Genomic DNA, 15,468 nt, shown 5'->3' on the forward strand with positions numbered 1-15,468 from the left:
GATAGCAAAATCCCATCTAAGTATCAACTGAAGTATTTTCCTAAGCCAACCAGGCCTTCCTCCAATTCTGAACTCCAATATAATTAACTACTAGGGAAATGTAAACCAAAACTACAAGGAGCCAGATGCAGTGGTACATACCTGTAAACCTAGTTATTGGGAGGTGAGGGAGTACGGAAGCAGAAGGATTCCAAATTCGAGGCCAGCCTGGTCAACTTATTGAGACCCTGTCTCAAAATTAAATAAAAATATGACTCAGGAGACTGAGACAGGAGGGTCACAAATACAAGGCCAGCCTCAGCAACTTAGTGAGACCCCTATCTCAAAATAAAAAAATAAATAAAATAAAAATGGAGAGTTGTTACTGAGAACAGATTTCCCAACAGGGCCTTCTTTAAATCTAACCTGATTTCTCTCCAAGATATAGTCCTACTCCCTTCCCAAGGTAGAATAAATATATTACTAACAAATAGGGACAAACTAGTTGAAGGGATAGACCACACCACCTGTGTCTATGTGGGTTGCTTTAATAACAAGCCACTAGCTGGGCATGGTGGCACATGCCTGTAGTTTAATTCCCAGCAGCTCAGGAGGCTGAGCCAGGAGGATCGCTAGTTCAAAGCCAGCGTCTGCAAAAGTGAGGCACTGCCAGGGTTGTGGCTCAGTGGTACAGTGCATGCCTGGCATGGGTGAGGTGCTGGGTTTGATCCTCAGCACACATAAAAATAAACAAACAAAGGAATTGTGTCCAACTACAAATAAATAAATAAATAAAGGGAGGCCCTAAGCAACTCAGTGAGACCCTGTCTCTAAATAAAATACAAAATAGGGCTGGGAAGGTGGCTCAGTGGTCAAATGCCCGAGTTTAATCCCTGGTGCTGTCCTCCACCCAAAAAAAGCCACTTCATTTTGTTGGAAGATATATATCAGCACAAGAGCTGTCACTGGAGTTGAGGATAACCTGTTTCTCTATGACATTTATAGACAAAGTTGGACAGAATAAAGTAATAAAATTATAACAGTCCCAGGATTTCTGTTTACCAGCACCTGTGTAGTTGTAAGTTGATTTAGGTTCAAGTGTTAATAATGGGCCTGAGTTCTCATATACTTTCTTCTCTTAATATTCAAGAACCAAGTTGAATCATGTTCCGGCTACTGACCTCTTGCTGGTCCCGGCTAAAACCAACTGAAGAGAAACGAAGGTAATGTTACAATTATTTTTCTAAACCCATTCTACCACCTCCTCCCATGTATTTGCCCACAATCCCTCAAGGGACAAATCATTGTGATATATTTGGGAAATGACTGAGTAGTAGCTGCATGATGGGGAATAGGGCTGAGGGAGGAAGGCTGTTTCTACAAGGTAATTTAATTAAGAAAGAAGAGCATCCTTGGAGGCTTTGGGGAGGGGCTCACATAGCACCTTCTACCACTTTAGCTGGGCTTTTTATGTTACATGCATTGGGACTACTACATATCCTCAAACACTAAGGAAGACTAGAATTCTAGTATCTTTCGCTGAACAATTAACAATGTTTTATGGGTTTGGCTAATTTCTCTTTTCTATTTCCAGGAATGCGACTGTCATTATCATTGGCTTGGAAAACTCAGGCAAAACTGTTCTTGTGGAGGCCTTTCAAAGATGTGAGAAACTAAGAGCATTAGATACTGGTGTAGGTCTTCCAGAGTCCAGTGAAATAGTCATTCCATCCTAGTCTTATTTCCTAGACCTTAATTTCCCTCTTTTGAAGGATAAACACCTCCCAAAACACACACACACACACACACACACACACACACACACACACACACACACACACCCTTCAGTGTTACCAGCCTGTTTTTTAACTTTTTATGTTTTAATTAGTTATACATGACAGTAGAATGCACTTATATACTTTGATATATCATACATAGATGGGATATAAGTTCTCATTTTTCTGAGTATACATATTATAGAATCACATCGGTCATACAGTCATACATACATAAAGTAATAATGTCTGCTTCATTCTACTATCTTTCTTATCCCCACATACCCTTCCTTCCCCTCCTTTCACTTCCCTCTACCTAATCAAGATAACACTATTTTTTTTATTTCTTAATACACATATATACCACAATTTTTGTATCTGTTTGTATATAATGTTGACACCCAATTAAAGTCTTCATACATGTACTTTGTATAATAATGTCCATCACATTCCACCATCCTTACTAATCCCCTGCCCCCTCCCTTTCACTCCCACCCCTCTTTCCCTATCTAGAATTCACCTATTCCTCCCATACTCTCCCTCCCAATCCCACTATGAGTCAACCTCCTTATATCAGAGAAAACATTCGGCATTTGTTTTTTTTTTGGGGGGGGGGATTGGCTGACTTCACTTAGCATTATCTTCTCCAACGCCATCCATTTACCTGCAAATGCCATGATTTTGTTCTTTTTTAATGCTGAGTAAAATTCCATTGTGTGTATATGCCACATATTTTTATCTATTCATCCACTGAAGGACATCTAGTTTGGCTCCACAGTTTAGCAATTGTGAATTGTGCTGCTATAAACATTGATGTGGCTGTGTCCCTATAGTATGCTGTTTTTAAGTCCTTTGGGTATAGTCCGAGGAGAGGGATAGCTGGGGCAAATGGTGGTTCCATACCCAGTTTTCCAAGGAATCTCTGTATTTCAGCCTGTTTATATAATATCTGTCATGCATTCCCTTTGTAAGATGACCTAATTGAAAGTCTTCTCATATTGTCTATATAAATGAATTCAAACTATGTAAAGCATTGCAGTCAATTATGAAGGAGGGCATGTTTGAAATGGTGTCTAGTTCCAGAACTCAATTAAAGTGGAATTTGGTCTAGATAAGAGACAAGTGTGGATGATAAAGAAGTTTAATAACATGAAACCCTTGGTGACAACTAATATAGAAAGTTGGAGCTTCAGAACTGTCAGTTTGGAGATGTGCAAGTTTAATACCATATCTCTAGTTTAATACCTTGACATTTCAAGAAGCACTTACACAGAATTTCAGGAAGCTACTATACTAGTTGTGAAGACCCAGCTAACTGCTAGTCAATCACTTAAAGAGGCCAGTACTGTGTCTGGTTTAGGACATCCTCAATGTTCACTGAATAAATGAAGGGGTATGATGACATGGCTGAATTTTATCTAAACTGGCAGCCCTAAGCTGACTCTTCTGCCACTGGCCAATTTGAAGCCCCTAAACTATAGCAGCAGCTTTCTGGATGATCTTCCTATCTCCGGCCTCCCCACCCCCAGTTAACATGAGGAATTATACAAAACTCTGATCATGCTTTCCTGCACAAAACTGCTCAATGCCTCCCCGTTGTCTTCAAAACAAAACTTACATTCCTTAGCAGTACACAAAGCCTTTCATGGTTTGGTCCCCAACTCCTCCTTCAGCTTCATTTTCCATTCTCCCCACGTATGTCCTCTGATAAAATCAATACAGATGCTTTGCCATCCTCTGTCACCACAGCACTCTAAGTCACAGGACTGCATTTTCTGAACCTGCTGCCCACTACTTAGAATTTCATTCCCTCCATTATCTATCTGCTTAATCAAACACCTCAAGTCACAGTGGAAGCTTGAACACAGGAAAGCCTCCTCTAATCCCCAGTTCCTCACTCCCACTTTATCCTAAGCATCCCTATAGCATGCATTTGTAAGAATACCCTGTTCAACTCCAAGTCCATACCCTAGACTGTGATCCCCTTGAGGAGACATAATGGATCTCGTCTTCTCTATCTTTAGTGCCTTCACTAAAGTGAAGTATCTTCAGGAGGGTACTCAATACATATTTGTGGAATTAATGTGTTCCCCCATTCAAGACTACATTTACCATCTTATCTTTTTTAATATTTTTTTATTTGTTGATAGACCTTTACTTTAATGTGGTATTGAGAATCGAACCCAGTGCCTCACACATGCTGGGCAAGTGTGCTTTCACTGAGCCACAGCCCCAGTCCCCCATCTTATATCTTCTTCCCCTGCCCCAACAGCAGCTCCAAGCACCACATTTTAGCCAATGGTTCCCTGCCTCCCTGCTCAGTAAAGGCAGCAAACTTGATTCCTTGCTTCTTAATTCTCATAGGCAAACATTATAAGAAAATCAGCAGCAGCAGGAAAGTCAAGGAGCCAGGATAGACCACCATATTACTGATATAACTGAGGTTAATTTTCTAGAGCTCCAACTCAGCTTCATGTCTAGATTCCCATTCAGTTTGGGTGGGACCTGGGAATCTATTTTAAGAACTCTCCAGGTGTTACTGATGGTCAGCCAGCTTTTGGGAAGTACTCATCTGAAAGTAGCCCTATGTAATTTGTCTATGAGAATAGTGTCTGTTTTCTGCTATAATTCCTGAGAAAAATGCCTGAAGTCTATTTATTGTTACTGCATAACTTGCCTTGTGCTCAGTGAATGACTTGGGACTAATTCACAAATGTATTGGTTTATAGTGGTGACTTCATTCTCAGAAGAGTTTTTAATGAGCACTGATATCACATTCTGAGGCATATCTCATGTTACTCTGTTCACACAGGACCACCAGAGTCAATGTAGTAGGTTATTCTGTACCCCAAATTGAGTAGGTCACCTCCCCTACTCCTGCAAATGTTTTTAAGATGATTGCCAAGAACAGACAATTGCCTAGAAGGAAATTCCAGTCTACAAGTAGTAATTTGTGTGAACATTTAGAGACATCAGCTATAAAATATTGTGGTACACTTTGGGGGGGGCGGGTACCTGGGATTGAACCCAAGGGTGCTTAACCACTGAGCCACATCCCCAGTTCTTTTATATATTTTTATTTAGAGACAAGTCCTCGCTAAGTTGCTGAGGCTGGCTTTGAACTCATAATCCTCTGGCTTCAGCCTCCAGAGCCACTGGGATGACAAGTGTGTGCCACCTACCGACCCTGGCAAGATATGATTATTGATGACACCATTCACTGTAACTGTTTTTTTCTGACATGGTCATATGGGGTAAGAAACTCGAGCATGAGCACAAAAAGGTGCCCTAAATAAGGACATATGGACCAGTGCCTCTCAAAATTGGCTATGTGTTTTAATTACCTAGAAGCATTATTAAAAAAAAAAAAAAAACTCACAGAAACCCATGATGTTTAAGCACCACCCCAGATCTATGAAATCAAACTATCAGAGAATGAAGCCTATCTTCACAGGTTTCCACAGGTAGCCTGATGTGGTTGTGCATGTGTATAATCCCAGTGACTTGGGAGGCTAAGGCAGGAGGTTTGCAAGTTTGAGACCAGCCTTGCAACCAAGTGAGACTCTGTCTCAAAATTAAAAAACAGAAGTGTTGGGGATATAGTTCAGTAGTAAAGCAAAAAGCTTCAGAGGTAATCATGAACAATGAATACTAAGAGCCTATGACCAGAATCACCTAGGAAGCCTTCAAACCTCTGACTAAGCACCTGCAGGCCCAGACACTTTGGTCTGGGGCAGGTTATGAAATCCGTAACTTAATAACTTTCTCCAGATGATACTGAGATACATCAGGCATGAGTTTCATGTCTCTCTAGAGCAGTGGTTTTTCTGCTCTTATGTGCAGAAGAATCACCTGGGGATTTTGTTAATTATAAGGAATTTGTTACACATACAAATGATTGGATCCCAAACCTAGAGATTCTGAATCATTTGGCCCAGTTTAGGAGCTAACAATCATGCCCATGCAACTCTGAAGTAGACAATCCCCCAACCATGCTTTATGAAACACTGTCAGGAATGAGAGCCAATACTTTTCCTTGGGGGTGTTTATGAATTAATAGAGGAAATAAGAGAAATGTAAATTGTAAGGGAACTTATGGCATCTAGGGTTCATCAACAATAGATTGTTACTGAAGGAATTAGCAAGATTTCAAGTAGAAGGAAAAAAATAGGAAAAACTTTTTTTAAAATTCTGACATGGAAAAAATAGCATAAAGCTCATCAAGGTACAGGAATCAAGATTTTAAAATTACCTTCTGAGTTTTTAACCTATTCACTTATTAAGTAGTCTAATACACACATACCAAATGTCATATCAAAGTTGTGACTGAAAATTGTTATCTGAGAGCTATAATGAAAAAGATCATTGACTTATAAAACAGGTTTTATAAAATCAGATTAAAATGTAATAATATACATATAAACATATATACTCATAAAAGTGTGGAATCATATATTTCTAAAGATCTAAAAGCATATTACTAACTACTCAGCTTAATGACTCATTTTGGCAATCCTGTGGAGAATGTCACAGGCAGATCTGAGGCTATAAGAAGTTATTGATTCTGGTCTTAGTACTCCCAGGTGTGGGTGTCAAGAATCAATAAAAGCATTTTGCTACTAACATGAGCAGAGAGCTAGGCCAGAACTAACAGTTCAGCAGACTGAAATTCATATAAAGGCTGTTTGGGTTGTTTTTTGTTTTGGTACCGGGGATTGAACTCAGGGGCACTCAACCACTGAGTCACATCCCCATGCCTATTTTGTATTTTATTTAGAGGCAGGATTTCACTGAGTTGCCTAGGGCCTCGATAAATTGCTGTGCCTGGCTTTGAACTCAAGATCTCCTATCTCAGCCTCCTAAGCAGCTGGGATTGCAGGCGTGAGCCACCACACCTGGCTAGGGCTGTTGTTTTGAACTGAATTTCTATGGATGCTGAATGAAGTATGGACTTCTGTATGAGATTTTATGATCTGGACATGGCTTTTAAAGAGGGAAATGTGCCCAAGTCTGTCATGGTTTCTTGGAAGAGATATGTGAGACAAAGCTTCATACCTTCATCCATAGAAACTGCCACCATAAACACTTAAGCGAATACATACGGTGTAACCCACGGTTTAACAGGTAATAGGCAAGCACAGAAATAGATGAAGGACCAGTCCAGACAATGTGTTGAGAGAGTTGAGAGGTGAGCAGACCAGAGAAGGCTCTTAAGTTGGGCCTAAAGAAAGGGGGCAGAGAGAAGGGCCTCCTGTTGGTTCATTCATTCATCAAATTCTTTCAACAAATATTTAGTGAGTACCTGTGTGCCAGCCGTCATGCTGAGCATCATGAATCTAATAGCGAACAAAATTAAAAGGGCTCCCTTTCCTGTTGTAGTTTAGTTGATAAGTAAACCATAAAATTAATAATACTGTGATATATGTGATGAAAGGCACATTATCCATACTGGGGATGGTGGTGTAAAGCAAATTTTTCTATAACAAACAAGATCTAATTGATTTTTTTAAAAAAATAGGCTTTATCCAAACATATAGTAGTAGAAGAGTATTCTAAGCTGAGAGAATAGCATCCTGTGAAGGCCAAGGAAAGAGAGAGCATGGCATGTGTGTCAAGTGGGGAAAGTGTAAGCAAAGGAGCAGAGGGAGGAACAGACTGGATGGGAGCCAGAGACATTGTGACCATCAACTTTGTTAGAGTGCAGGAGACAGGCCTGGCAGGTTAGAAGCTAAAGATGTCTGCATTCTATCCTGGGAGCAAAGGGTTATTCACTGCAGGTTACTAAGCCAGGAAGGGGTGGCACAGGCAAAGTGATGGTTTGAAAAGATACATCCACCAGAATGAGCAGGGTGACAGGATTTTTCAGTAACATTTTTCAGAGTAGGATCTAGTCAAAATTCAACAAATTGTTTGACCTAATATTTCCCTGATTTGTGGTTGCTTCTCCCCTCTGCCCCTGTATCCAGTACTTCCCAGCAGGATAAACAATGATGTGAAATCAGAACTGACTACACTCCTGCTAGATGAGTATGAAGTGGCCATGTATGACCTAAATGGAGATCTGAAGGGCCAAGAAAAATGGCCAAACTACTATGCTCAAGCACAAGGGCTTGTTTTTGTCGTGGATTCCAGTGATGTAGAACGTATGCAGGAAGCAAAGAACATCTTAACACGTCTAATGTCTGACAAAAGAGTGGCAGGGAAACCCATCTTACTGTAAGATTCTGCTTTTATGCACTATTTCTCTTTCCCAATTTTTACCTTAAGAGAAGTCTAGAGATAAAAGGCTGGGCAGTCCCTTTGTCACACCTTGCTAGATCTCATCTTCACTTAGGCTCAGTGAGGTGGAGTGGCCCAGTCCTCTGTTTTCAAGAGCCACATTCTACTACACACTGCCACATGGAATACATTATTGGTTTGTGCAAAGATAATTCTGAAGATATTCATCAAAGAAAAATAGAAGGGATATCTGGATCACCCACCTCCAAACCTGGACTCTTCCTCAACTCTTTCCAACTTTGCTTCTCATATTTTCTGGTTTCATTCTCTGATCCTGAAACCTCATGGTACAAGAAAACAACCACTAAGAACTAGCTCCCCTATCAACTTGCTCAAGAGTTATATAACTGGCACTTATTTCAGGGTGATAATTTAGGTGACCAGTCAATCTTCACCCCTAACAACTCCTTTTTCATTCCTCATTAGCAAGCCCAACTAGAACATGAATAGAGTTTAAATGAAGATGTAAAAATGCTAAGTCCATTCATATCCCAGTTAGCAACTGTAGTTAAAAGTTTGATGGCATGAAGTAGGAGAAATGAGAAATGAGCCCTGTGGATTACTTTGGACTCAAATTATTTGTACCATTATTTCCTCCACTGAGAGCTGGCTAGAAAATTTTCTGTCTCATTAGATGTCTTTCAACCCAATTCCTGGATATGTAATAGTTATACAAGATTAGTTCTCCTCTTACTGTTTGCCTCTATTTTGGTTCACTCTTTCTCTCTTCTTTCCTCCCTCTATATGTTCTATTCTAGCCTGGCTAACAAACAAGACAAAAAGGATGCCCTCTTGCCTTGTGATATTATCGAATACCTACTTCTGGAAAGGCTAGTGAATGAGAATAAGTCCAAGTGCAGAGTGGTGAGTGTTAACCTCTTCCTTCACTCTTCCTCTATAACCTGTCTGATAAAGTCTAGGCCATTTCATAATTAGCCCCATATGTTGGATTTGGGGCAAAGCCACTCCCTGACAGGCAACATCTACAGTGATGATTTCTAATTTGATAGTGGTAACAAATATTGCATTTTACCTTCAAAACAGTTGAAAGTTTTAATATCCCCATTTTATAGATAAGAAAACTAAGGCTGCCAGGCGTGGTGGCACACACCTGTGTTCCCAGCGGCTCGGGAGGTTGAGACAGGAAGATCAAGAATTCACAGTTAACCTTGGCAACTTAGTGAGGCCCTAAGCAACTCAGTGAGACCCTGTCACTAAATAAAAATATAGAAAAAAGGCTGGGGATGTGGCTCAGTGGTTAAGTGCCCTGGGTTCAATCCCTAGTACCAAAAAACAAATCAAAAAAATGCTAAGGCTTAAAAAGAGATCAGAAGTGACTTGCTCCAAGTCACACATCCAAGATCCCCCATCCACTTTGTTAAAGGACTTCAGTTTTTGTGCCTTCCATTTACTTTTTCAGATGTGAATGCTGAGTGTCTCATAGGGAGTCTAGAGTCTCTCCAGACACAGCATAGCTTATATGTACCTCTGCTATTTAGATGAGTGATTGGTTTGTTGGCCCCAAGGGTCCCAGGCTCCAAGTCTCAGACCTTCTCTTCTTTTTTGTCACAGGAGCCATGTTCAGCCATCAAAAACCTCCAAAGGAGGAACCATCATCCCATAATTGAAGGGCTGCGCTGGCTACTAGCTGCCATTGGAGATAAATATGAAGAGCTGTATATTAGCCAACAACCACCCACTTTGAGCTTTCCAACCTCCAAGAGTACCAGAGGCTCTGGAGAAAGATGCTCATCAGATAGGTAATGAACTGCCTCCATTAGATTTATTCCACTAGATTTACTGATAGAAGCAGGAGTCAATCTTCAACCTGAGCAAGTAGTTCTGAGAGATAGGTTATGGGAAGGTACTAAGCAAGTCTCTCAAGATCACATGGGCAGGGCTGGGGATGTGGCTCAAGCGGTAGCGCGCTCGCCTGGCATGCGTGCGGCCCGGGTTCGATCCTCAGCACCACATACCAACAAAGATGTTGTGTCCGCCGAGAACTAAAAAATAAATATTTAAAAAAAAAATTCTCTCTCTCCTCTCTCTTTAAAAAAAAAAATCACATGGGCCAAGTGGGGCTAGGGCAATGCCCACCAACACTCCAAGAAGTCAGGTACACACCACCCCTGGCACAACTTCAATGGTCATGCCAGAGGGAAAAGTTGCATAAAGGTAAAGTCCATATATCCCCATTACAGCTTTTCCAAAATAGGGCTTGTTCTGTTCTCTGGCTTGCCATGTGGAGGAGAAAAGGAACATTAGCATCAGTTAAGGAGTCTAGTGGTATTATTCAATGAATGTATGTCATGGAGCTATTCCACATTTCTGCTTTCAGTTATCTGATCCTCCTAATAAGGAGTAAGAAGATAGCACAGAGATATTGAAAAGAGAAAACAAAAATAAAACAGGTGGTGATCAAAATTTTCAGGAATAAAAGGCCTAAATGTCCTCTTGCTCTGTTGTCACTTTCATTGACCAAAGGCATATGGGAGAAATGGGGTAATAGCTACATTAGATGTTTGTGTGTCTGTTTCTACTACTGCTTTGTTCTTTCAAATTTCCTCAGCTTCTCTACCAGAATAGTAATGTCCAAAGAAAAAAGACAGAATTTCGAGAAAAGACAGCATTTTGAGAAAAGACAGCATTTTGGACAACGCTCCATGGAAGCTAGGCCTCTAAAACCAATTCTACAGGTAAATGGCTCTTTGTTACTACCCAGGGACAATTCTTGAATTCTTTGAGCACCAACTGACTTTTCCCCCCATGTTCTTGCTGTACAGAAAGATGGCCTAAGATTAAGGCCTAAAAAGAATATATCAGTGACATTTGCTTTAGATGAACCCATGGAGGAAGGTGAATGTTCTGGGGGAAATGGAGCACAGAACATTACTGAGCCTCACTACAACCGAAGCAATAACTTACAGACTCCAGCTCCATATGTTGGTGATGATCTTTTTGAAGGTAATATTGAACCAGTGACTAAAGAAAAGGGCTTCCCTTTCCCTCACAATTTCAACAATATTACTCCTGAGGCTGAAATCCTTTTCTCACACCATGGTTGATGACTAGACTAAGTATAGGGAAAATGCTTAGGGATCACCACTTAAAAGCCCAGTATGATACCCTAGTATTATTTGATATATGATCTTTGGATGGCCATAGGGATATCTTAAAGGTTGACTCTCAGTGGTGGAAATATAATTGGTAAAATCTTTATGGAGGATAGTTTGACCATTTCCCATCTTCCCTCAATATATATATCAAGGAATTTTAAAAATGTGGAAGCCTAGCCTGGTGCCATGGCACACACCTATAACCCCAGGAGTTCTGGAAACTAAGGCAGGAGGATCTCGAGTTCAAAGCCAGCTTCAGCAATTTAGCAAGGCATTAAACAACTCAGTGAGACCCCGTCTCTAAATAAAATACAAAACAGACCTGGGGATGTGGCTCAGTGGTCGAGTGCCCCCAAGTTCAATCCCCAGTACCTCCCACAAAAAAAAATGTAGAAGCCCTTTGATCCCAATAGTCTCATTTCTTCAGCTACATCCAAAGATAATTACGTAAGTACCCCCCACCAAAAAGTAAGTATGCTCAAGGATGTTAAATCACAGCATTGTGTACAACAGCTAAAGGTTGGAAATAAACTACGTGTCCAACAATGGGAAATTGCTAAATAAATTAGGATACCTCCACATAATGAAATGCTATTAAAAATGTGACATGGAAAGTTTTCCACAACCTGACATTTTGGGAAAATAGCATTATTTATATTGAATAGAATATTGAATAGATTAGAATACATAGTGTGACGTGTGTGTGTGTGTGTGTGTGTGTGTGTGTGTGTGTGTGTGTGTAGAGAGAGAGAGAGAGAGAGAGAGACAGACAGACAGATAGAGACAGAGAGAGGTAGGTAACACCAAAAATGAGCAGATTTTTCTCTAGGGATAAGGTACTGGGTGACATTAACAAGTCTTTGGATTTGCATTTTATTCAAAATGTTCTTTTTTATAAGCAGATATAATCCCTCCCAATACAATAAAGACATTTGAAAAAAAAAGCTGTAAGGGCTTAAAGGCTCACTGTTATTAATGGCCACTCCTTATTTTTCCTTGGGACCAGTCTTCAAAACTGTCAACTGTCAATCTTACAATGTCACCTCAGTTCTGAAAGGAATCTAGCCCTTCAGGATACCCAGAAGTCCAGGGACCTGGACTTAGCCAGAGCCAATAAGGCAAAGACACGGATAAAGGGGAAAGGATGAGAATTAAGTAGAAGGAATCTAGGGCTGGGGTCGTGGCTCAGCAGTAGAGCACTCACCTAGTGCCTCCGAGGCCCTGGGCTCAATTCTCAGGACCAAGTAAAAGTAAATAATTAAAAACAAAGGTGTATAAGTAAAAGAAATAAATATTTTAAAAAGTAGAAGGAATCTAAAAAAAGAGAAGGAATATATTTCTAGATTATCAGCAACAATCCCTAAATCTTTGGCCAATATTGAAATCCCTTTTCATTTTTATAACCTCAGAACCTACTGCAAAAAAGAAAATGGATACCTGGGAGATGTTATAAAAAAATTCCTGTGGAAAAACCCTTGGTTCCTGTATTAGTACTCTTTAAATGAAGGGCAGAGGGGAGAGAGTAGGAGAAAGCATGAGGCTGGGCACCTCATGGGTTGCAGTGTATACCCCTACCCCCCATCCCCGGAAACTGGCTTGCATCCTCCTACCCTTAAGTGTTCAGGGAAGGAAAGAAAATCTGACACTTGGCTTTACTTGCAGTGACTGACCTTTTCTTTTATTAGGCTTTTAAAGGACTATTAAAAAAGAGAAAAACAGAGGGAAATCCAAAGAAACATCTCAATATACTTCCCTCACCAAACGGATTCATCACCAGAACCAGCAGGGACACTCAGGTTTTTTTAAACTTCTATTTGATAATATCAGTCCACCATGCACAAGTCCACCTACTCTAACATCACATCCTTGAGAACCACCATTATACCTGTACGTCTGTATTATACTCAGCAAATTAATCCTACACCCACTAAGAGGCTCAAGAAGTTAGGGGGTGTCCATTTGAGAAGGAACACCAACTTGGCAAAGAAGAACAGAGACTTTACATCTTTCATACCCAGATGCTCCTACTGAAGCTTCAGGCAAGATGTCGTGGGTGACTAACTGAAATAGATTGTCAGAAGTACAGGGTTACTTTAGAATCACATTTTTTCCTTTAAGGTTCTTGCACGTCAAGGGGATGGCAAAATAAATAGAATCTTTTTGTTGAGAATTATGCTCTACTGAATCATTTTAAGTCACACCTCCAAGAAAACAACTTGGTTTTCAAGTGCTAGCCACTATCTGATAAGCCCAACATTTCTTTGCTGTCTCTTCAGGGACGGCAACTAATGCCTCTCTTACCAACTAAATAAATTCAACCCTGTATCCCAAGGGTGGTGGTGGTGGTAGTAGTTTTACTATTATTTCTATCATTACTTTCATTATGAGTACCATAGCCACCATTTATTGAATACCTTCTCGATGTCAGTCACACTACACTAAGTGTGAATACACACTACACTAAGTGTGGATATCTGGGAAAAGCCCTTGGTTCCTGTGTTAGTACATCTTAAATGAAGAACAGAGGGGAGAGAATAGGAGAAAGTGTGAGGCTGGGACAGAAGGTGGTCTTCTTCCAGGACTTTTAGGGCCTAACCCCCGTCAGAGGTACTTAAAGCACTAAGTGCTAAGCTCTTCACATTGATTATCTTATTGATTATCTTTGGAGGTATGCATTACACTTGACTGCATTTTACAGATGAGGAAACTGTAAAAAGTAGAGCGAGGAATTGAATCCAGACTTGTCTGACTTTAGATCAGAAAGATTTACTTATGCCTTTCTTAACCTCCCTTCAAAGAGAGAAATCTATAGAGCTGGGGAATGTAGCTCTGGAGTAGAGAACTCTGCCTAGCATGTGTTTGAGCTCTGGGTTTGATCCCCAGTACTGGGGGGAAAAAGAAAGCTATAACCAAGAAAAAATGCTGAAGTATATCTATGCCCATATCATAAAAATTATGTTAATACCAATAAGAGCAGCAATAGCAGACATGGTTGATTGAGCATTTCCATTTTTCCAGGGCTAAGTGCTTTACATATATTATTGTCTTTCATCCTCATAAGCAGATGAAGTTACATAATTATTACCTTACAGAGGTAGAAACTGATGTTAAGAAAGTTTAGATAATTACCCATGGCACCCACTAGGAGGCACCAGAATTGATTTTCAAACCAAGGTCTGACTCTATAACACAGTCTTAGCTCTACTCTATACCATTTTACAAAGCAATAAAAACGAACTAATCCATAATTGTTTGAGGGACAGAAATCTGACACAGAAAGATCCATCTTCCAACCTCACTTGGAAGATCTGACACTGTTTAAGGCTGCATCATTTGCTCTTATCTCCAAGGGTCTCTGATTGGCTTTGTGCTCAGCTTATTAGTCATGGAGCTGAGAGGAAGATTTTAGAATCTCTAGTTCAATCCTGTTGTTATACAGAAGAAAAGCTTAGGGTATACACAGGTTAAGTGACATGCCCAAAATGATAGTTGGTCACTGGCAAAGCTATTCAAAAATCCCCCCATCCTGTCCCAAAATACTATATCCATGCTAGGTACCCTGAGTCTTAGGCTGAGAAGCCTACCTACCTACTTTCTCTAGTTTTCCTGATAAATGTCACTGGAGAATTCTGCTGATAAACATTCTCACCAAGGGAAGCAAACACTTCTACTAAAGAATAATTCTGGGGCTGGAGATGTAGCTCAATGGTATGGCATGTGCAAAGTCCTGGGTTCCATCTCCAGCACTGCCAAAACAAAAACAAAACCACATGCCTGGATTAAAGCTTTTAAATTACTTTTAAAAGTAAAAACAGCTTTCTAATGATCTGACCAAGATCTTCCACTAAATGATAGTGTTGGTAGATAATATTTACCAAGTTACTAAGATATGCCAGAGGCTATCTAGACATTTTTATATGAATTGTCTCCTTTAAACTTTTTTTGGGGGGGGTGGGGGTGCTGGGGATTGAACCCAAGGCCTTGAGCGTGTGAAGCAATCACTCTACCATCTGAGCTATATCCCCACACTCTCCCCTTTAAACTTTAAAACAGGCCTCTAAAGGAATTGCCAATATTTCTGCCTGGGATTTGGAAAGTACATTAATAGCCTATAGCAACAAAATTCAGATTCATTCAAAAAGTTTTCTTATTTTGAATCAACATGTACTGGTTGTATAGAGATTATTCTTTAAGTAACTTTTTAAGACTATAGATTATGTGTAGGAAATTTTGGTTGATACCTAGGCATACATATATCGCATAAAGGGAAGTGCACCAATATGATGAAATTCAGTTTTGTTAGAGGTCTTCAACCTAAA

The 15,468-nt window shown here is 40.1% G+C and overlaps 3 protein-coding genes across 3 annotated transcripts in view; 1 reads left to right on the top strand and 2 right to left on the bottom strand.

Moving 5' to 3' along the window:
* Nucleotides 1-15,468, bottom strand: part of Xkrx (XK related X-linked) — a 75,259-nt gene that overhangs the window by 48,004 nt on the left and 11,787 nt on the right. The window lies entirely within an intron of this gene.
* The window catches only part of Trmt2b (tRNA methyltransferase 2B), an 82,601-nt gene that overhangs the window by 17,191 nt on the left and 49,942 nt on the right, over nt 1-15,468 (bottom strand). The window lies entirely within an intron of this gene.
* Nucleotides 1,144-14,558, top strand: Arl13a (ARF like GTPase 13A). The gene is made up of 8 exons (XM_078034111.1): nt 1,144-1,202; nt 1,574-1,644; nt 7,721-7,970; nt 8,792-8,897; nt 9,606-9,793; nt 10,603-10,729; nt 10,817-10,997; nt 14,500-14,558. The coding sequence occupies exons 1-8, from the start codon at nt 1,144-1,146 to the stop codon at nt 14,556-14,558; spliced, it is 1,041 nt and encodes a 346-aa protein (XP_077890237.1).

Source organism: Ictidomys tridecemlineatus, chromosome X (assembly GCF_052094955.1).
Source record: "Ictidomys tridecemlineatus isolate mIctTri1 chromosome X, mIctTri1.hap1, whole genome shotgun sequence".
Classification (NCBI taxonomy): domain Eukaryota; kingdom Metazoa; phylum Chordata; class Mammalia; order Rodentia; family Sciuridae; genus Ictidomys; species Ictidomys tridecemlineatus.